General features: G+C 38.1%; 1 protein-coding gene across 1 annotated transcript in view; it reads right to left on the minus strand.

The window, feature by feature from the left end:
* LOC126094444 (fibrillin-2-like) overlaps positions 1-22,859 on the minus strand; it is a 354,361-nt gene that overhangs the window by 247,096 nt on the left and 84,406 nt on the right. Inside the window, exons 10-12 of the mRNA XM_049908817.1 lie at positions 19,094-19,229; positions 12,442-12,798; positions 7,109-7,234 (exon numbers count right to left, since the gene is read on the minus strand). Of these exons, the coding sequence (XP_049764774.1) occupies positions 7,109-7,234; positions 12,442-12,798; positions 19,094-19,229 (619 nt within the window). The remainder of the gene's footprint in view (positions 1-7,108; positions 7,235-12,441; positions 12,799-19,093; positions 19,230-22,859) is intronic.

Genomic DNA, 22,859 nt, shown 5'->3' on the forward strand with positions numbered 1-22,859 from the left:
ACATTTTCTTGCATTGTATGTCAATTTTTGGAAGTCTCAATCCCAACTGCATTAAACACATGTTAAAATGACTTGTTTATACATCCTCTCTCAGAATAGCACAATCAAATTTGACAATATGAGTACTGTTTGGCCATTGCAGCTTTTGCTGCCTAGGGTTTTGAGAGTGATGGGAGTATGACATTCATAGCCATAGGGTGAGAAAACATGGGGATACACAATGCTGTTCAGTGCTGGCAACTTAGGCAAAAGCAGACAATGGTAAGTCCTGTATGGAATAACAAGAATATCAAAAGGACAGCTTGCTACTCACCACATAGAGGAGGCACAATGTCACATGCAGGCACAATGGAAAAGACTGCTAAAATTATAAATTTTCAGACAAAGCCCTTCTCCCGAAATAAAAAACATACACACAGTCACAGAAACACAACTCACACACAAGCATGGCCACTGTCTGTGTGCACTGGAGGTGTGGTCAGTATAAATCTATCCTTTCCATATTATTGTTAGATCGTTTGCTATGGCAGAAATTACATGCACAAGTAGTTTATACATGTTTACAGTAGCTCTGATGACTTGCAAGTTCTGCCAAAAAGTACAGATCAGAGACAAGGCTGAATTTGTATCAAACAAAGAATAAACTGAATATTTTTAGCGTGTAACTCAGTTATTTGTGTTCATTTGACTGACTTTTAGTCTGAATATTTTAGTGTCAAACAGTATACTGATATGTCATGGACAAAAATGCAGTGAGACAGTTAACAAATGAAGGAAAGTGGAACATTATTTAGGAAGTGGGCAATAATTCACACATGATGGTGCAAGAAAACTGAACATTTTCTCCATCAACATTAAATAAAATAGTAAGCAAATGAAAAATAATTGAAACATTATGTTTAGAAGGAGGAAATTGCACACTAAAATGAGTGCAAGAAGGTTAGTTTTCAGAACAGGAAAATGTGCTATTGAAGTGGGTAAAACAAGCTCACGCTTCAAATATTACAACTGATGGTACTGTGATTCATGCTAAAGCAAAACACTATGCATACAATATTGGACACACTTATGGGTGGATTGAAAGGCACAAGAACCAACATTATTTATAGAACAAATGTGTTCAAGGTGAGGCTGGAAGCATAAGCATTGACACTGTTCAATCATGGAAAAATACTCTTTCACCAATCATAGGATGGTATTGTCCCAATACTATTTTTAATGTAATTTAAGTGGGCTTATTATTTTATCTTGCATGTGCAGCATTAAGTCATATCTACATACTATAAATGTACAAGCCAGCTTCATCCACTCATCCAAGGCACTACAAAATGCCTGAAACAAAAATACAGGAAGATTCTTGTACAGAAGAGGCTGGCCTGTCTTCATGCTGCAATAAGAAAGGTAATGATTTTGGATGTTACACATTTTGTACGAAGTGCCTGGGATTCTGTGCAAGATAGCACAATCTCAAACTTCTTTAAGAAGTCCAGCTTTCAGCAGATACTTACAGAAGACACCGCACTAGAAAACAAAGGAATTGCAGCTGAAGAATGGTAGCAAATAACGGGGCAAGCAGGAAACACCGACTACCTTAGCTCCGATGTTTTTGTTGAATGTAACAAAGCTATTGCCATCTGTCAGCCCATGAAAACTGACGTTGCAGGAACAGACGGCACAGAAACAAGATGAATGGAAAGATCAGGATGAAACAAAGCCTTTGGCAGTTCTTACAATATCAAATGCTACTGAAGAAATGGACACAGTTAAGCAGTTATGTGTTGAGTTTTGAAGTCGACAAAGAAATAATGAACGTATTAAGATGGACAATACAATATTAAAATTGGGACAAAAGTCAAATCTCTGTAAAGAGAGGACTACATACTGTACTTTATTACATTATAATGTAGTCAGGCAAAGATGTATGATGTATTGACAGTTTGTCGAAATGACAACCACTATTCACTTACTAGATGTGATATTCTGAATGTGTTCTTGAAAACATGCACTTTGAATTATCCTAAATCTCCAAATATGGTACCCTTAATTCTGCATTAATTAAAAAAATTGTCATTAAAAAATTAGGTATTTTTCAGTAGTATTTTATTCTGCTTATGAAATTCAAAATCTGTGGTGCCTTCAAAAATGTGCTAATGAGAGTTCACTATACGTATTACAGAAATGAAGTGAAAGAGACTTATAATTTGGCCATACATTTAGTAGGAGCTTTCTCGATAACCATAAAGAAATGTAAAATTACTAAAAATGTTAGTAATGCTATTATTTCAGAAAGCTAGATTAGTGTATTAATTTTTATATCTATCTATTAGCAGTACTGACATTTCTCCTGAAGGTAAGTGATAATCAGCATTTCTGTCTCACAATTTTATAGTTTTCTCAAGAGAAATTTCCTTCTGATGAAAGTGAAGACATAGTATGAACATTACAGAAAGCACATCTTTACCCAAATTTCTGAAATAAAAAAAATCAATTTTTTCCATTTTACTACACAGCCTGTTTTACAGGTAGAAAGGGAATATCTTTTCAATATCTTGAAAATAAATGAATTCTGAAGACAGTTGAAAATAAATTTTAGTTTTTAAATTTTATGAAATCAATAACATTCAGTTTTTTTTCATTTGTTTTAAAAAATACTCATCACCAGACAGAACTCTGTTATTTTGGAGCATGCTTAAAGTTATCCATTTTGCCAAAGTCTTTGTTGACATTAGTCTAAAAAGAATTTGGTAAGAAACAACTTTTAAATATGTATCTTACAAATTATATATAGATACATGCTGAGGTACTGCCAGTTAACCCTTCTAAAGCAATATCTTCCACAGTACTTGAAGTACTATGTGAACTACAGTACTATGTGAACTGATATAAATTTGGTACTTTGCTAAAACTTCCTTGATGAAACCTATAGGTATCAGATGGTCAGTTAAACAGTGCTTAGCAGTCAATAACATTAATATTAGTTTAACATATATCAAATGTTGTTCCACTTACTTAAATAGTTAGGTATGATACCGAGCAAAAAGTGTTCCCTGTTATGAGTTAAAAAATGATGCAACAAACATATCAATGATACACCAAAAGTCTAAATTGTTGTACAAATGAATATGAGTGCTTCTGTGAGCTTGAAAAATAAAACAATAATAATAATAATGAATTAATGATAGAGGCCACACATAAAGAGGGCAAAAAGTTGTACAACCAAGCAAAGAAAATAGTCTATAAAATGAAAAGTAACAAAGGGGAACCTGTATTTAGAAAGTAAGAAGAATGTGCCCTCCAGTCATTAACTCAAAATACTAACAAATTTTTTCAGTGAAGGATAACATTGCAGAAGACATGCTGTTCCTTTCACTTCAGCTAGATATTTCAAATTTTTCCGCAGATACTCTTAAACATACAAAATATAGGTCACAGGGAAAAACCAATACTCTTACAGTAATTATGAAAAATAAAATAGCACTTCAAGGCAAGAGTAAAACCAATACCAAACCTTTTATTGGGGAACAATAAGGGCAAAATATGACAACAGATTTTCAATAAACTTGTGACTGTTCAGAAAACACGAAAAGACATGCACAAGATAAACAGAAAGTGGGTGAGAGGATGCAATTCAGTCTGCCCATTACAGCATCTAACAGGAAACAACATTTTATTAGTTTCACAAATGCCAGTACGTATGATTCTAAACTATATATAGCACATGCTATGATTTATTGCTAACCAACTAACTCTTCAAACTATACTATGTTCATATGCACATTAGAATTATCTCTTCTAACGGAAAAAAAAATATATACAGCAGACAGACTATCAGTTTTTGTGCATGCATCCAGGACATAATTACCTCCTCTTCTGGTATTTCCACTGAAAACTTTACAGCCATTGTCAATCTGAACATATGACAGATTTCTTAATATGAAGATGTGCCTATTATTCTCTGACGTGCTAAAAGTTTTAGTCATGTGGTTTTGGCATCTCAGAGCCTAAAAGGAACACTTTTGCCACTACAATTATGGAAGTTACTTTTGTCATTAACAACAAATTTGGTCATAGAGTGAATATAAAAAGGATGTCCTATTAGTACACCTAACCACTCACAGTAAGGTATATTTGTACAATTTGTACATATGACAGTGTGTATGCTCTGTATATGCCCTAATCTCTCTGACGATTCTTATGTTATACATGATAGAAATGTTGCATGGTCTTAGCTTGAATACTCCTTCTCTAGATTTACTTACTACAGTTTCAAGAGAATAACATGGTGATTTTTTTCTCACAGTTCCCATTTAAGCATATCTGTTACTATTTTATATGATCTATTCTGACCAACTACAATTGTAGCAGTGCGTCCCTGAATTTACTTAAGGTTTGCTCTCTACTTAGCAGTTGCACTGGACTTTTCAGTGATCATGTCAAAAAATCTAATTGTTCTGTTCCAATTAATATTACTTAGTTCATATGTTAGTAAGAAATTAACAGATTTAGAGGCTGCTAAAGTCAAACATTCTATTTAATGTTTCTGAGAATATGCTTGACTGTGTATGAGTTTTAATGAACAAAACCTAGGTTCGCTGCAACATTTCCCAATCACAAACAGTGTTTTTAAAGGGGGTACATATGTCACTATCTGAATACCGTATTTACTCGAATCTAAGCCGCACTTTTTTTCCGGTTTTCGTAATCCAAAAAACCGCCTGCGGCTTAGAATCGAGTGCAAAGCATGCAGAAGTTATGAAAAATGTCGGTACATGCCGCCACAACTAACTTCTGCCGCCGAATATATGTAGCGCTAAGCGGGCATGTTTTGTAGGCACAAGGATAAATACTGGCGCCAAAATCTCAGCGTCAGTAAATAAATTAAAAAAAAAAGTGGAAGACGAGCTTTTTTTTCTCCGCCGCGAGTTTCGACCACTGCATTTTCATGCATTATCCAACGAAGTAAATACAAATTCCGTATTGTTCATCTTCGAAAGTAGCACAATTTCAGTGTACTACGAAAATCTGACTGGCAAGACTGTTTGGGATGTTTGTCAATATGGCCAACTCTACGTTCTGAATTTTTTCCTATCTGTGAGAAAAGATGGTTGCTAATAGGAACCTGATGAAATTTGAATCATATACAGTATTCTCTTCACCATAAGAATTATACGAATATAAACATTTTGCCATGTATTCTTTCGTGTTTGCTGCTATCTCATTTAAATCCTGTCTGCCTAATAAACTACGAAACTAGAGTGAGACAACAGCAAACGCGGAAGAATATACGTATCATGTCATGTTTATATTCGTATTATTCTTATGCCTAATAGTAATACAGTCAGAAATGAAGCACGGCAAGTGACTAGATTTTTAAATCTAAAATGACTTAATTTCTGTGCAGAATTTGATGTAATAAAGAAGCGACCGCAAAGATTTTCAAACGGAGAAAAATTTTCGCCTAACTTTCGTTCAGAACATGTTCTATCATACGCAGTCTATTATTTGATTCTTGTTGATCATTATCAAAGAAAGCAGCAGTGTAAGTAACAACAAATTGCGGTCTCTTGCCATTGTTTCGCTAATGAGACGATTCCTCTTTTTTTTTAATTGTACGCGGCGGTAGCGCGCACAGAAGCAAGCCGTGCCGCGAGCCGCGACAGGCCGTAAACACGCACTATCAGAATGCGACAAACAATGCATAACACAGTGCAGTAATGCATTTTCAGCTTAAGAGTGACGCAAACACCTATAACAAAGAAAATGGCAATTACCAGATCAAAGCAAAATAAGCCGATTCAAACCAGACGAAGCACGTGAAAAAGGAAGGGCACCCGTATAAATACGGACGGAGCGCCTGACGCATAGCAATGGCTACGTGGTAAAGCTTAACTGCTAAGCTTAGACACGAACCAAACTACTGTAGCTGTATCGTCATTCATTCGACCTAAATTGTGTCTCATATTACAATGGACAAACTTTGTTTCGATTTGGAGGTGCGGCCTAAAACTTTTCTCTCCCCTTGAATTTCGAGTCTCAAATTTCAGGTGCGGCTTAGATTCGGGAAATTTTTTTTTCCTTTATTTTGAGTCTCATTTTTCAGGTGCGGCTTAGATTCGAGTGCGGCTTAGATTCGAGTAAATACGGTACTTCCGATCTGGCAAGGAGAAACCGATGGCTGTTAATTTCATCAAAAGGGAGTGTAAGCTGCATATTCCTCAAATTTCTTGAAAAGCCTCTGTATAGTCATTAAGTTTTCCTAGTATTCACATGAGAATTTATGGATGAATGAGCAAGTATTTTTCATGGATGAAGATGATCATGCCTAGTTGCACAAAAACACTATGAAAGTGATAGATCTGTGATTCTGAAGGCTAAAACATAGTACAAAGTATGGGAAATTTATTCTGATAAAATAAAATAACTGGGACTATACTACTAGACTTTCATAACACAACACGAAATAATGCTATGAGCAAAGTAATCTGACACGAGATTTTGTTATCTACCAGGAAAGAAGGGCTTTGAATTTAGAGTTTGACTATCAACTTTTATTATTATTATTTGAGGGCACTACAAATCATTTTCCTCTCTGGAGCCAGCAATATTGTAAAATTAGGTGATATATTTTAGTATGCATCAGAAACGAGTCTGTTTAAGTGAGGTCTTGATTGCGTCTAAATTTGGTACACACAACACATCTACAATTCTTTCACTTGAGCTAGTACATACTTGTTTGATATCAAGATGTTCTTAATTGCTTGAGAGGATTCTCACATATTATGAAATGCATAAAAGAATGTTCACTTATATCTCTGCTTCTGTCAAGCTGTTCCACACTAACTGTAACTGTATTTACAGTAATCTCATTCTCACATTGTTGTGAATATTGAGATATGTATTTGACAATACACAAGATGAATCAGAATGTGGTATCATTTATAATGTACTTTCTACGTTATTAGTGAGATATTACATGTCAGACCAACAGAAAAAAGTGTATTTGTTAAAAAATGACAATATTTTTACACAACAATATAAACTAAATTAAGAATAAGGTGTGTTAGAGAATACGCACTTCTATTTTAGCACATGCTAAGCAACTGCTTACCCATGCACACCTGCATCATCATGGTACTCTCGTAGCCAGGCTTGCAGTCACAAACGAAGTTCCCAGGTGTGTTGCGGCATTCTCCGTCACCACATACACCGTGCATGATGCTGCATTCATCAATGTCTGTCCACACAGATATTAGCAAACATAATTTTGAGAAATGCTATAATCCTATGTAGTAAACAAGTCAGTCTAAATTAAATTAAGAGCAAATGACAGAGTCCATAATTGGAAATATGGTCTCGGGTAAGGGCATTATTGTGTAACAAGGCTCTTTTTATTTAAATCAAAATGGTGCAATCAGCACAGCTAAAGTTAAGACAGAATGTATGCAGTAGGAATACAACATGGGGTGGCTGAGAGACACTGTGTATAACAAACGTGAGCCCAGTGAAGGCATAACACCTCCAAAAATGTGCCAGTGTGCAGTGGAGTAAATGATACACCACTGCGTCAATGGAAGTTCAAATGATTCACAACTTATCCGTTGGGAGTGTCTTATACAGAGCACAGTCACACTCGACAGCTAACGCCGTACTCCAAATACGGCCACTCCACATCAGAGCCTTGTGACCGAGGAGAGATAATAAAAAGCTGATTGCAGGCTGAAAACAGCCGCATTTCTTTGCACATCTCATCTAAGCGACATCTCTGAGGACTGACAGTCCCATTGGTCATATATCGTTTGTGAAACCTCATCCCTGCCTTCAGTGCTAGGCCTTGCTATTCAGGACAAGTTCTGTGCAGATGTTTAATAATTTCATTCTACTAAACTTGAAACATTTCACTCATTGTGTCACTGCATCAGTCAAGTAGTAATACATTAAAATGTAGCAAATCTTCAACTGTTCCTATGTTCACTGTTAGGAAACTGGCAATTCCCATACGTATTCTTACTGTGTAGTGTGTGTGTGTGTGTGTGTGTGTCTGTGTGCGTGCATGTGCCTGTGTGTGCATGCACGTATGGTGATTATATGTTAGACAAGACTTTTATTCAACACACTTACTCTCCATACAATACTAAAGTACTAAATATGGGCTGCAGTGATAATGAGGCTCTGTTATTAACAATGGAACTATGTCCAGAAAAAAGGGCACTCATCAAAATGTGTTATGCAGGGACATCAGTAGGTTTACAAACTTCTGATATCTACTAAGCCAGGGAAAATGGGATGAAGTGCTCAATGAAACAGATGTAAACATTATGCTGAACATATTTCATGAAACATATAATTATTATTTTGATCTAACTTTACCTATTAAGCAATATGATTAAGACCAGCTGGTAACAAAATCTGGATTAAAACTGGCATAAAAATTTGCTGATTTTTGGATTAATATGAAAACAAATTCCTGTATCATTAGAAATGCAAAATTATACCAGACATTGCAACATGATATACCATATGTTATTAAAGAAGCAAAAGAGCGCTAGCATTGAATACATCTCAAAAAACAGGCATCAACCACAATAAAAATCATCGTCTGAAACAGTCACAAAACAATGGCAAAATATATGAGTAGTTTATGGCTTATCATCTGACTTTGACACACGCCACAGTTGGGGGATTATGACATAATTAGAGGTTAGATTTTATGTAAATATGTGTTATATTCCTTTGTTACTATGCATGTGAAAAGAGTAAATATTCACAAACTGTAATATCAGCATTGATATATTTCATTCATGTGTTACATATTTCTCTGTCATTATATCTTACATATTTTAACTTTAGCCTACATACAATACCATATTATTACTTTTTTACACTTTTAGATTTTCCCACACTCTCCCTCATAAGGGAGCTCCCTTAGAAAAATATCTGGATCTGACCTACCACAGAAGTTGAATACAGGAAGTATAATTTCTGATAAAATCATGCTCTTCTGCAATAAAATGTGATTAATTGCACTTGGGAGTTGGATTAAGAAGGACATGCTTCAGTTTAATTTTCTAATATTCAGAATGACTGTTCTCAAAAACAAAGCAGATATAATAATAATAATATTGTGTGTAGCACTGCAGTGGCATTATTGTGTTTAATAAACACCTTTGTATGCTGTTAAGATTGGCAATGGGCTGACAACAGGGTATTGGCCAGAAGTTTTCCAATTAATAGTGACTTCTACCGATTCAGAGCTAGGGAATATGTGCACCAAGAAAATTTTGCTAAATAGTACTTTTAAGAGGTGATCTCAGAGTTCAATAGGCATCCTGTTGTATCAAAATTATCATCTAATTTAAGATCTTGGGTTAGGATGGACAACATTTCACTACTGATGGAGAGATTGTTCTATGTTGAGCATGCAATACCGGTGCTCTATCAAGTCCAACTTTAGCAACATATACACAGTGATGCACACAGAAAGAACAAAGAAGAACAATCCTCTAAGAAGCAAATGTTATTGATGTAGCTGCAAAAGACTCCAAATTCTGCAACTGAATTTTTCCATAATTTGTGCTCCATTATTGTTGCTGCAAACATTGTATTGTATGAACTGTAAGTGCCTGAATATTACGAATATCTACAAAAGTACTGTTGGTGACTGACATTAAGGAAAACCTATTTAGATTTTTGCTATCAGAAGGCCCTGAATAGTGTGCAGCACTATATAAGTAACCACCACACATGGATAGCCATTATTAATAAAATATTCCGGCCTATTATACCATGGGGGAATGGGTTTCACATTAAAGTAAAATGTTTTGTCCCCATCTGTGGGGGACATTCTCAAGGGGTTTAGTAGCTAAGATCCCCCTTGAAAATTGTTCTCCATAGATGGGGAAGAAACGGATTTTGGCATAATAGTCCAGAATATTTTATTAATTGTGACATTTCCAGCCATGAAAGTTTACATTTTACATATGGATAGCCATTGATGAAATGATGGTCATATATTGACATACCATAAGCAATCTCATCATTGGCAAACTTGACAGAGAATAACCACTGTCAAAACCACCACTGATTTCCTGCAGAGTACTGGAATGAACAAATCATTCAGCACTAGCTTATGTCTTGAATGACTGCCTTACAGTGCTGGGGCCTGAGGGAATTCTAGAAAAAAAGTTCTTGTTACGTATTTGGTTGCTGCAGCCTACATGCTGAAGGCAGCAAGTTCCCTATGAGTATTCTACCACATTTATTCTAGTGAAGCTGCTTGGCACATGCACTGCAACACATCACCAAAGGAGTGCACAGTAGCTATCCAGAAGTAAATAAGCTAATTTCATACACCAAGATAGTGTTTCTCAAAGCCCCACATTGTTTACCACTCTGCGGAGAACTGCTGCCTAATCTAGTGTTGCCACTTGAAGCTGTCCTAATGAGGCAAGTACATTGACTGAAGTTGTTTGTTTTGTAATAAACATCTTCAAGCAGTGAAATCCATTAATGATTCATTTTAAACTGAACCTTCAGTTTCAAAATGAGATGCACAAAATGTTTTCACTGAGCCTAAAATTAAAAATTCTCTGGTATACATCTATAGCAACTTTGGATTTCTTTCCAGCAGCATTAAAGAGAACACTCTAATGGGCATCTCTCCAGAAATATTTCAGCCCCTAAAATTGGCACCATCAACATCCTGTGATGAGGAAAAATCATTTTCCACCTACATAAACATTCTTTCTCATTGGTAGAATTCTATGACTCCAGAGTGTGGCTCGCTGTTCAATGAGTTCCAAAATCAAATGTGAGGTAGGGCACACCTCAGTAATTTCAGTGAAAATAATTTTATTTTATGCTTCTGGCATTTTTAAGTGCATATTAAGATAATATGATAGTCTATGGTGGCTTCAGTTGAAATTATTCTTTTATTTTAAATGTTCAACAAAATATTTTTATGATATTACACACTTTTTTAAATATTAGACTAATTTTAATTGCATAAGTATGTGCATGTTGGAATTACCCCAAAAATCTGGACCTCAGTCATAGTACAGCACAGTTTCTTCTATTTCCTGGAGAATTTATGCATCTTAGAAATATCAAGATGCAACATATACACTTTTGTAAAAAGTGGGCCTTGCCTGGGACATTGATTTGCAACAGCACAGCTGTAATTGTTTCAAGTTTCACATTCTGATTTTTGTGAAATTGTGAAACTGTTTTCTTTCAACTCCCATTTGTTATGAATATACTGTAAGATACATCTTAAGAATAACTCTCAATTACAGCTGCACCATGTGAAATACCAGTTTCTCTTGAAATTTCATGCACTCCCCATTGCTTGAAGTAGCTGCTTATGTACTGGCCTCAAGTTGAAATTTATGTGTGGTTTCCAAAATGCTTTGGGTCTTGAAATCTTTGTATTACAATATTAAGTGTGAAACAAGACACTGATCCCATTTGTAGCCATACTGAATTGGCAGGCACCATTACTGATACGAAATTCTTATGGCAGTGGCCATGAAGAGTGTTTTATTTCATATATATATATATATATCCTGAGATAATTTAATGTAAATTGCAAATTTCAAATGGCAGAAGTTTAAGTACTTTGTTCCCTACAACAAATATTTAAATTCTTATTGACAAAGCTTGATAAGTACTCTCAATATGAAATGCAATAGCCAGAATATCTGTTTAAATAAATAACTACTGCAAGTCATGAGAAAAATCTAACTAATAATGAGTTAGCAATATTTTTTTCCATCAATAAGAAAATTCAATGCCTTTCTGTGCATCTCTTTGAAAATTACAACACACTACCTGGAAATTTTTACACTGTCAATTTTTCTCATTTCCTGTTACTTTTGCTTTATGTTGTACAATCATGAGAGATTATTTAGCCATAAATTTCAAAAGAGAAATTTACGACAGCATTTGTTCATCTCACAGAAAACAGGCAGAGTGAGCAATGTAGTTTGCATCCATAAAATATTAAAATACTATAGTTATATCACGATTTATCATGAATTTGGTCAACTTGAAGATAAATCTTAGGAAGTCTGTAAACTAAGCTCAAACAGTTGCATTTTTGGTGAAACTGGTATATAAATCTGACAAAGGAAAACACTAATTTTAACTACACAGTTTTTACAAAGCTGGATTTATGTCACAGTATGAAAAATCTTCCAGAATGAAATTTTCACTTTGCAGCAGAGTGTGCACTGATATAAAACTTCCTGGAAGATTAAAACTGTGTGCCAGACCGAGACTTGATTCTGGGATCTTTGGCTTTTGTGGCAAGTGTTTTACTGACTGAGCTACTCAGGCATGACTCACAATCTGTCCTCACAGCTCACAGCATAAAGGAAGAAAGAAAAACTAAAATGTTAAATATTCCACTACTAAAAACATACAATAGCGATACAGGTATCTTACCAATGCAGCCAATGCTATTCTCATCAAGTGCGTAGCCACGATTGCAGCGGCAACTGAAGCTGCCTACACTATTTCTGCATCTGCCATTGACACACATTCCAGTAAATTCCGTGCACTCATTGATGTCCTTGCGGTCAACAAATCCAGGTCCACGTGGACACAGTTCTCTGTGGGCATCAGTCCCTGGCCGTGGACATGGCTCACAACGTGTACTCTCTCCAGAGCCACCCCATGCACGCCCCACAGTGGAGCAGCAGCAGAGACTCCGTGAGTAGATGCCTACCAGTGCACCAGAGCAAGCACCATGGCGGTACTCAGTGTAACATGTTTCTTCACGCATATCCAAACACATAGTCCCTAAAAAAGGAAATGGTCACTTATTTAGTAAAGGAATTTCAATAGACTAATGCAAAAGCATGTTTCCCTATATGTCTCTGATATTCTCTTGTTGAACAATGGATAGTCCAGGATGGAATAATGACAATATTACGAGAAGGATAGATTACTATTCACCATAGAGCAGACATAATGAGTCGCAGGTAGGCTCAACAAAAAGACTGTCAACAAGTAAGCTTTTGGCTGAAAAGCCTTTCATCAGAATTGGACAACACACACACACACACACACACACACACACACATACATTCATGCAAACACAATTCACACACACATGACCACAGTCTCTGGCTGCCAAGACTCTGGCCTCGGCAGCCAGGGACAGTGGTTATATGTGTGTGAATTGCGTTTGCATGAATGTGTGTGTGTGTTTTTTGTATATTTCAGAAGAAGGCCTTCTGGCTGAAAGCTTACATGTTTAGAAGTATTTTTGTTGTGCCTGTATGCGACTCAACATCTCCTCTATATGGTGAGTGGCAATCTATCCATTTCATAACATTGGCATTATTCCATTCTGGATTTTTCATTGTTTGAATTTTTTTCTAAATATTATAAAATACCTAATGACAAGAGTGAGTTTATGAAAAACATGAAAAAGAATAACATAGGGAAGAAGAAGTAAAGGAAAGAGGAATAACATACAGAAGAAGAAGTATAGGAAAGAGAGATTTTTATGGAAAACATTAAACTGATAAGATACAATGCAGGAGGGAAAAGGAAACAGATGCAAAGTGATCTGAATACAGCAAAAAAGAAACACAGTGAAACAACGAAGGGGTATTGGAAGAAAAGAAAAGGACAACAAAAGGATTAAGAACTGAAGCTGAGATATGGTCCCTACAAGGTCTCAAGTCAAGAAGAAGAAGAAGAAGAAGAAGAAGAAGAAGAAGAAGAAGAATATGAAGAAGAATGTATTTTCAACAGAATATTTATTTTAATAAGACACGTGTTAACATTAATCCTCATGTACTTTTTTTTTTTGCTCTATGGAATGCAAAATTTTGTTGTTAACATCTGTAACCTAAAAGCAGGAGTAGCATTGGTAATTATAAAACATGGAGAAAAATGTCTTCATACATTCTTACTCAACTTTACTTTGGAAAAGACCAAAGTGAGACATGTGACCACAGATGTCTCAGATTTAATTAATTTTACTAAACTGAAACAACTCTGACACCTTAATATTTATGCAAGATATTAGATACATGAAAATCTGTGATACTCAAGCTTTATTCTCATGCTAGGTTCATTGATTTGTCTCCCTTTGACTAGTTACACATTCACGGACCATTTAAAAACTGTTCTAACAACAATTACAGACCCACATGTTGGGTAGGCAGTGGAGTGAGCACTTTACAACTGTCTTGTGTTTCATCAATACACATACAGAAAAACAAAGTCACTTTCAGTAGATACAATAAAACAATGTTATTCATAATGTGGTTTATGCATAAACTTTTAAGTCTTAGACCCTACACAAATTTACAAATTGGTCAAGTTGTTCTTCATCATCTACTTCTGGATATTAGTCTTTATGTTGTGATGAAGGAATGCTTGACCTAATATACACAGACTTATGAATCAATAATTCTCTCGTTTATTTTAAATGATTTTAAGAATAATTTTGAACAAACACTTGACAGGTTACCTACACAAAATATTTTGGGTGTTACCCAAGTCTAAAACCTGATGAATTGGTTCACAACGGTCTCGTTTTGAATTTTAGTATTCTGGTTGCTATGTGTTTACTTATCAATTGTTGTTGGTGTTGTGGTCTTCAGTCCTGAGACTGGTTTGATGCAGCTCTCCATGCTACTCTATCCTGCGCAAGCTTCTTCATCTCCCAGTAACTACTGCAACCTACATCCATCTGAATCTGCTTAGTGTATTCATCTCTTGGTCCCCCTCTACGATTTTTACCCTACACACTGCCCTACAATGCTAATTTGGTGATCCCTTGATGCCTCAGAACATGTCCTACCAACCGGTCCCTTCTTCTTGTCAAGTTGTGCCACAAACTCCTCTTCTTCCCAATTCTAATCAATACCTCCTCATTAGTTATGTGATCTACTCATCTAATCTTCAGCATTCTTCTGTAGCACCGTATTTCGAAAGCTTCTATTCTCTTCTTGTCCAAACTATTTATTGTCCATGTTTCACTTCCATACATGGCTACATTCCATACAAACACTTTCAGAAATGACTTCCTGACGCTTAAATCTATACTCGATGTTAACAAATTTCTCTTCTTCAGAAACGCTTTCCTTGCCATTGCCAGTCTACATTTTATATCCTCTCTACTTCGACCACAATCAGTTATTTTGCTCCCCAAATAGCAAAACTCCTTTACCACTTTAAGTGTCTCATTTCCTAATCTAATTCCCTCAGCATCACCCGATTTAATTTGACTACATTCCATTATCCTCGTTTTGCTTTTGTTGATGTTCATCTTATATCCTCCTTTCAAGACACTGTCCATTCCCTTCAACTGCTCTTCCACCTCCTTTGCTGTCTCTGACAGAACTACAATGTCATCGGCAAACCTCAAAGTTTTTATTTCTTCTCCAATGATTTTAATACCTACTCCGAATTTTTCTTTTGTTTCCTTTACTGCTTGCTCAATATACAGATTGAATAACATCGAGGAGAGGCTACAACCCTGCCTCACTCCCTTCCCAAAGCTGCTTCCCTTTCATGCCCCTCTACTCTTATAACTACCATCAGGTTTCTGTACAAATTGTAAATAGCCTTTCAAGCCCTGTATTTTACCCCTGCCACATTTAGAATTTGAAAGAGAGTATTCCAGTCAACATTGTCAAAAGCTTTCTCTAAGTCTACAAATGCTAGAAATGTAGGTTTGCCTTTCCTTAATCTTTCTTCTAAGATAAGTCATAAGGTCAGTACTGCCTCTCGTGATCCAACATTTCTACGGAATCCAAACTGATCTTCCCCAAGGTCAGCTTCTACCAGTTTTTCCATTCGTCTGTAAAGAATTCGCGTTAGTATTTTGCAGCTGTGGCTTATTAAACTGATAGTTCGGTGATTTTCACATCTGTCAACACCTGCTTTCTTTGGGATTGGAATTATTATATTCTTCTTGACGTCTGAGGGTATTTCGCCTGTCTCATACATCTTGCTCACCAGATGGTAGAGTTTTGTCAGAACTCGCTCTCCCAAGGCCGCCAGTAGTTCCAATGGAATGTTGTCTACCCCCAGGGCCTTTTTTTGACTAAGGTCTTTCAGTGCTCTGTCAAACTCTTCACGCAGTATCATATCTCACATTTCATCTTCATCTACATCCTCTTCCATTTCCATAATATTGTCCTCAAGTACATCGCCCTCGTATAGACCCTCTATATACTCCTTCCACCTTTCTGCTTTCCCTTCTTTGCTTGGATCTGGGTTTCCATCTGAGCTCTTGATATTTGTACAAGTGATTCTCTTTTCTCCAAAGGTCTCTTTAATTTTCCTGTAGGCAGTATCCATCTTACCCCTAGTGATATGTGCCTCTACATCCTTACATTTGTCCTCTAGCCATCCCTGCTTAGGCATTTTGCACTTCCTGTCGATCTCATTTTTGAGACGTTTGTATTTCTTTCGTTTCACCCTCTTTGGGGTATGCTGGATCAATCATTTCTTTGTGCGTTGTCCTTTTCTTAGGGCCCAGTATTTCTTCATTCTTTCTGATTATCTTCTCCTCTCTTCTTCCGAGATGAGGGGTTTGGACTTTTGTGTGGATTTGTCTTGGAACCTTATGTTTTCATCGTTAGTAATTAATTTAGCAGTTCGATCAATAAGTGAATTTTCTAAAATCTTTAATTCCACTAGGTCTTTCCCAGTTCCTTTAAACCAATTGGGCTTCGTTTTTCGGTTACGGAAAAAGTCAAAGATTTGTTTAGTTAATCTGTTGGAATTCATTCTGAGAAGATGACCATAAAAATTTATTCTCCTTTTTCACATAGAATCTGAAAGTTTTTCAATTTTCTTGTAGAGAGTTTCATTTTTGATGTGTATAATCTTATTGTCTTGAAATTTTGGCCCAATGATTTGCCTGCTTCATTTACTGAGTTTTTATATTTTCTCCTTTCATCAATTAAATTCAATATTTATTCTGTTATCCAAGGATTTCTACTAGCCCTCATCTTTTTACCAACTTGATCCTCTGCTGCCTTCACTACTTCATCCCTCAGAGCTACCCATTCTTCTTCTACTAAACCTACTCCTGATATTACCCCTGTTTGACTTTGTATTTATAACCCTGTATTCACCGAACCAAAAGTCTTGTTCCTCCTGCCACCGAACTTCACTAATTCCCATTATATCTAACTGTAACCTATCCACTTTTCTTTTAAATTTTCTAACCTACCAGACCGATTAAGGGATCTAACATTCCACGCTCTAATCCATAGAACGGCAGTTTTCTTTCTCCTGATAACGACGTCCTCTTGAGTTGTCCCTGCCCGGAGATCTGATTGGGGGACTATTTTACCTATGGAATATTTTACCCAAGAGGACGCCATCATCATTTAACCATATAGTAAAGCTGCATGCCCTCGGGAAAAATTACAGCTGTAGTTTCCCCTTGCTTTCAGCCGTTCACAGTACCAGCACAGCAAGGCCGTTTTGGTTAGTGTTACAAGGCCAGATCAGTCAATCATCCAGACTGTTGCCCCTGCAACTACTCAAAAGGCTGCTGCCCCTCTTCATGAACCACACGTTTGTCTGGCCTCTCAACAGATACCCCTCCGTTGTGGTTGCACCTACAGTATGGCCATCTGTATCGCTGAGGCACGCAAGCCTCCCCACCAACGGCAAGGTTCATGGGGGTGTGGTGGTGGTGTGGGGTGTGGGGGGGGGGGGGACTTACCAATTGTAATTTTTTATTTGTAGTTCCCTGTTGCTATTTGAGTTTATATATTGTCATTTGCAGATACGGAGCAGAGCAGTGGACACGTGGAGAAATCAGAACATTTCAGACATATTCTTCTGCTTGAGTTCAACAGAAGGGTGACAACAGTGGATGCAGCCAGAAACATTTGCATCATGTGTAGGAACAATGCCATTCCACAGAGCAAGGCAAGAAAATGGTTTTAGTGTTTTAAGGAGTATGGTTTTAACATTAGGGACCATCCACTTTCAGCAAGAGCTTCAGGGTTTGATGAAGATTGTTTAAATGCATTAATCCACAATGATCCAAGTCAGTGTACTTGAGAACTGGCAAATGTGATGAACTGTAATCATTCCACCATTGTGCAACCTTTGCATGCAATGGAAAAGGTTCAAAAATCAGGAGGATTGGTACTGCATGCTCCAAGGCAAAATCACAAAAATCAGCAGTAGCCTTATGACCATCTCTGATTGCCTGTCATGAATTGGATAGTGTACAACGCCAACCATTCCTACCCTATACTGTTACTGGTGATGAGAAATAGTGCTTTAATGCTAATGTACAGGAAAGGAAGGCATGATTGAGCCCAAACAAGGCAGTAATTACCCGCAGTAAGATCTGTGCACATCCATAAAAGATAATGCTATGCATACAGTAGAACAGCGAAGTGTGGTGTACTACAAATTGCTTGCTGACTTTTATTGCCAACAACTGAGACGTCTTACGGATGCAATGCAAGAACAAATGCCATGAAGACTGCGTCAGTGGATGCTACTCCACTATAAAGCCAGCCTGCATTCTGCTGGACTGACAAAAAACATTAGGGACCATCCACTTTCAGCAAGAGCTTCGGGGTTGAAATAGTTGGGTTGGGAAGTCACACCACACCTATTTTATTCACCAAATCTTGCCCTCAGATTTCCCCCTTTTCTGCTCTCTGTCAAACAACCTTCAAAGAATTTCATTTCCAGATGAAAATCTGCTCCGAGCTCAATGAGTTTTTCATCTCAAAACCACATGATTTCTACAGTCACAGAATCAAAAAATATCATAGCATTGGCCGACTGTAGTAAATATAAAAGACGAATATATTATTTATGATCAAAGTCTCTGTTATATATGTCTGTTGTGTTTATTAAACTTACAGAAAATGCTAAGAACTTATGCACCAATCCAATATATTCAACTTACCCACCAGAAAGGAGTGCTGCAAGTACGTTGAGCTCCATAAATTTATATATGAAGACTGCTTCTTACTACGTTTCTAAATTATTTGTAAATGACAAATGTGATCACAAATACCCAGGGCAATAAGACGTAAACTCAATTCTCTTATCATATAAAAATAACTTAATAGGTATCATGTACCTGTCGGATCAAGGGTGAGGCCAGGTGGACAACTACATGTAAATGAGCCATCAGTATTCACACATGTGCCACCACCTCTGCAAATTGCAGGATTCAAATCACATTCATTTATGTCTGTACACATCTTCCCATCAACCTGGAAGAACAGTGTGTTTCATCAATATTGAACAGCTGTCACAAGAAAAATGATAGATAAACATAACTTCTTAATAAATTTGAATTTACATGCACTATACAAACAATAAAATGTTACTGAATGGCATCAAAATTCTTGAATGCGCACTTTTTATCTATATTAATGTGAAATATATGACAAACCTCTTTAAAAAAATTCTGGGCGATTATGCTATGTTTGAATGAATTCTTGCAGAAACACAGCATTTCATCCTCATCTGCAGAGGAAATATTCAATGGGGAGTTGTAGTTTCTGTGAATGTCACATAAACACCCTAGAGACCACCACAGTACCTGTAACTCCCCTTGAAGTTGTCCTTCACAGGTGGACATGAAATGTCAGGTTTCTATAGACAGTTCAGTCAATCACAGTATAATACTTTAATTAGTGAGACAATAATGGTCATGAAAGCACAAATTTTACAAAAGCTACCCATATGTAAAATATGAGAATGTATGTATGATTCAATTCTTGTCTTTTCACACATTTTTGAGCCACCTGCATATAATGAAAAACAGACTTATTAAATGTGTACAGTTAGTGTCTCTACAATTTGGATCCTGTTGGATTACATTACAGTGAAAACATATTTCACATAATTAGCAACACTGTATAAAGATAAACAAAAGAATGCTGTGTAATTGGATTTTCCTGTTTTCTTTTCCTGTAGCCTGGAAACATTACTCTGTGGATATAGAAAGTTACAGTATTGTTTAAAGACAATAAGATAACATTGTGAAAGCCCTCTATAATGGCTTTAGAACTAATAAATTCTCATTACAGTACATTTGCTCTTTATGTATAATGATGAAAATTACTTTTAGATACAAGCTGATGGCCACAGTCAGGTATGAGTATAATCCAAAGAACAAGGATGCATGGTTAGAGGCATCTTAGGTATAACAAGCACATTATACATACTTTTCGTTCCATAGATTCACAGTGAGGAGTTCCCCAAGAATGTGGAAAATCCCATTAAATACATTATTGTTGTTGTCTTCAGTCTGAAGACTGCTTTCATGCAACTCACCAAGTAACTCTATCTTGTGCCAGCCTCTTCATCTCTGAACAACTATTGAAATGTACAGTCTTAGACAAAAAAACTGATCGCCGGCCGGCCGCCACAGAGACTAAGTCCGAGTCGTTCACTTAAAGTGGCCAATAAAACTGACCGCCCCTGACAACTCTATGTCCGGCCATCTGCACAATCTGGCAACACTGTAAGATGCGGAAGTGTTAGGAGGAAGTGTTGTCTACTTCCAGGATGATATGGTTGGAGTGAGCCTGTGGTCTTGCGGTAATCGTCGCGCAGTCTAAACTTAGAGTCGCGTGTTCGCGTCCAGCTGATTTTTTTTTAACCACATTTCGGTCTAAATTTATGAGTCTGATTGAACACCGAAGACAATTCGCTTAACATTCTACCCACCCGCAATAACAAGTATTCCAGAAACAATTCCGCAGGACAGCTCATGGCTGCGTCGCGATCATAACAGCTTACGCTCGGGCGTTTCCTCGCGCTGCAGCGGCTACCGGCCACCGGCCAGACGCCACCCACCGCCTGAAATCCGGCGCCGCCCATGTGAAAACGGCGCCACGCTGTCAGTGTATGTATCAATGCCATTTTTGAATTTGAAGTTCTAGTTAGTATCTTGCAGTTAAGCATTGAATTTTGCATATCTGAAAATCATGAACTACTGTTAAGCATTGTAAAATTGAGTCGCAAGTGGAAAAAGGTGCAACATCTGCAACACAATATTTACTTTGGTACAACAGAGGGGTGAATGTAGAGGAGGCAGCTAGAAAGATTTGAACTGTGTTTGGAGCGAGTGCTTTTGGGAAAAATACGCCAGAATAAGATATTCTTGTTTCAATAAAGATCGTTCTGGCATGAATGATTTTCCACATTAAGGAAGTCTCGACTACTGATATATGTGACAGATTACCATTTTACCATCATGCGACATTTGCATTCAACAGGCAAAGTTCAGAAGTCGTGTAGGAGTACTGCATGCTCTAATTCGAAACAACAAAAATCAATGGAGTGACTATTATTGAACGTCATCAGGTCGCTCATTCAGCATTCCTTTGCAGTACTGTTACTGGTGACATGTTATGATGTAGATCTGTGTTCGAGAAAAGCAATACCGAAGATTGGTACGCCTTTCGCTACCTTTTGTTGTACACTCCTGGAAATTGAAATAAGAACACCGTGAATTCATTGTCCCAGGAAGGGGAAACTTTATTGACACATTCCTGGGGTCAGATACATCACATGATCACACTGACAGAACCACAGGCACATAGACACAGGCAACAGAGCATGCACAATGTCGGCACTAGTACAGTGTATATCCACCTTTCGCAGCAATGCAGGCTGCTATTCTCCCATGGAGACGATCGTAGAGATGCTGGATGTAGTCCTGTGGAACGGCTTGCCATGCCATTTCCACCTGGCGCCTCAGTTGGACCAGCGTTCGTGCTGGACGTGCAGACCGCGTGAGACGACGCTTCATCCAGTCCCAAACATGCTCAATGGGGGACAGATCCGGAGATCTTGCTGGCCAGGGTAGTTGACTTACACCTTCTAGAGCACGTTGGGTGGCATGGGATACATGCGGACGTGCATTGTCCTGTTGGAACAGCAAGTTCCCTTGCCGGTCTAGGAATGGTAGAACGATGGGTTCGATGACGGTTTGGATGTACCGTGCACTATTCAGTGTCCCCTCGACGATCACCAGTGGTGTACGGCCAGTGTAGGAGATCGCTCCCCACACCATGATGCCGGGTGTTGGCCCTGTGTGCCTCGGTCGTATGCAGTCCTGATTGTGGCGCTCACCTGCACGGCGCCAAACACGCATACGACCATCATTGGCACCAAGGCAGAAGCGACTCTCATCGCTGAAGACGACACGTCTCCATTCGTCCCTCCACTCACGCCTGTCGCGACACCACTGGAGGCGGGCTGCACGATGTTGGGGCGTGAGCGGAAGACGACCTAACGGTGTGCGGGACCGTAGCCCAGCTTCATGGAGACGGTTGCGAATGGTCCTCGCCGATACCCCAGGAGCAACAGTGTCCCTAATTTGCTGGGAAGTGGCGGTGTGGTCCCCTACGGCACTGCGTAGGATCCTACGGTCTTGGCATGCATCCGTGCGTCGCTGCGGTCCGGTCCCAGGTCGACGGGCATGTGCACCTTCCGCCGACCACTGGCGACAACATCGATGTACTGTGGAGACCTCACGCCCCACGTGTTGAGCAATTCGGCGGTACGTCCACCCGGCCTCCCGCATGCCCACTATATGCCCTCGCTCAAAGTCCGTCGACTGCACATACGGTTCACGTCCACGCTGTCGCGGCATGCTACCAGTGTTAAAGACTGCGATGGAGCTCCGTATACCACGGCAAACTAGCTGACACTGACGGCGGCGGTGCACAAATGCTGCGCAGCTAGCGCCATTCGACGGCCAACACCGCGGTTACTGGTGTGTCCGCTGTGCCGTGCGTGTGATCATTGCTTGTACAGCCCTCTCGCAGTGTCCGGAGCAAGTATGGTGGGTCTGACACACCAGTGTCAATGTGTTCTTTTTTCCA

Source organism: Schistocerca cancellata, chromosome 8 (genome assembly GCF_023864275.1).
Source record: "Schistocerca cancellata isolate TAMUIC-IGC-003103 chromosome 8, iqSchCanc2.1, whole genome shotgun sequence".
Taxonomy (NCBI): domain Eukaryota; kingdom Metazoa; phylum Arthropoda; class Insecta; order Orthoptera; family Acrididae; genus Schistocerca; species Schistocerca cancellata.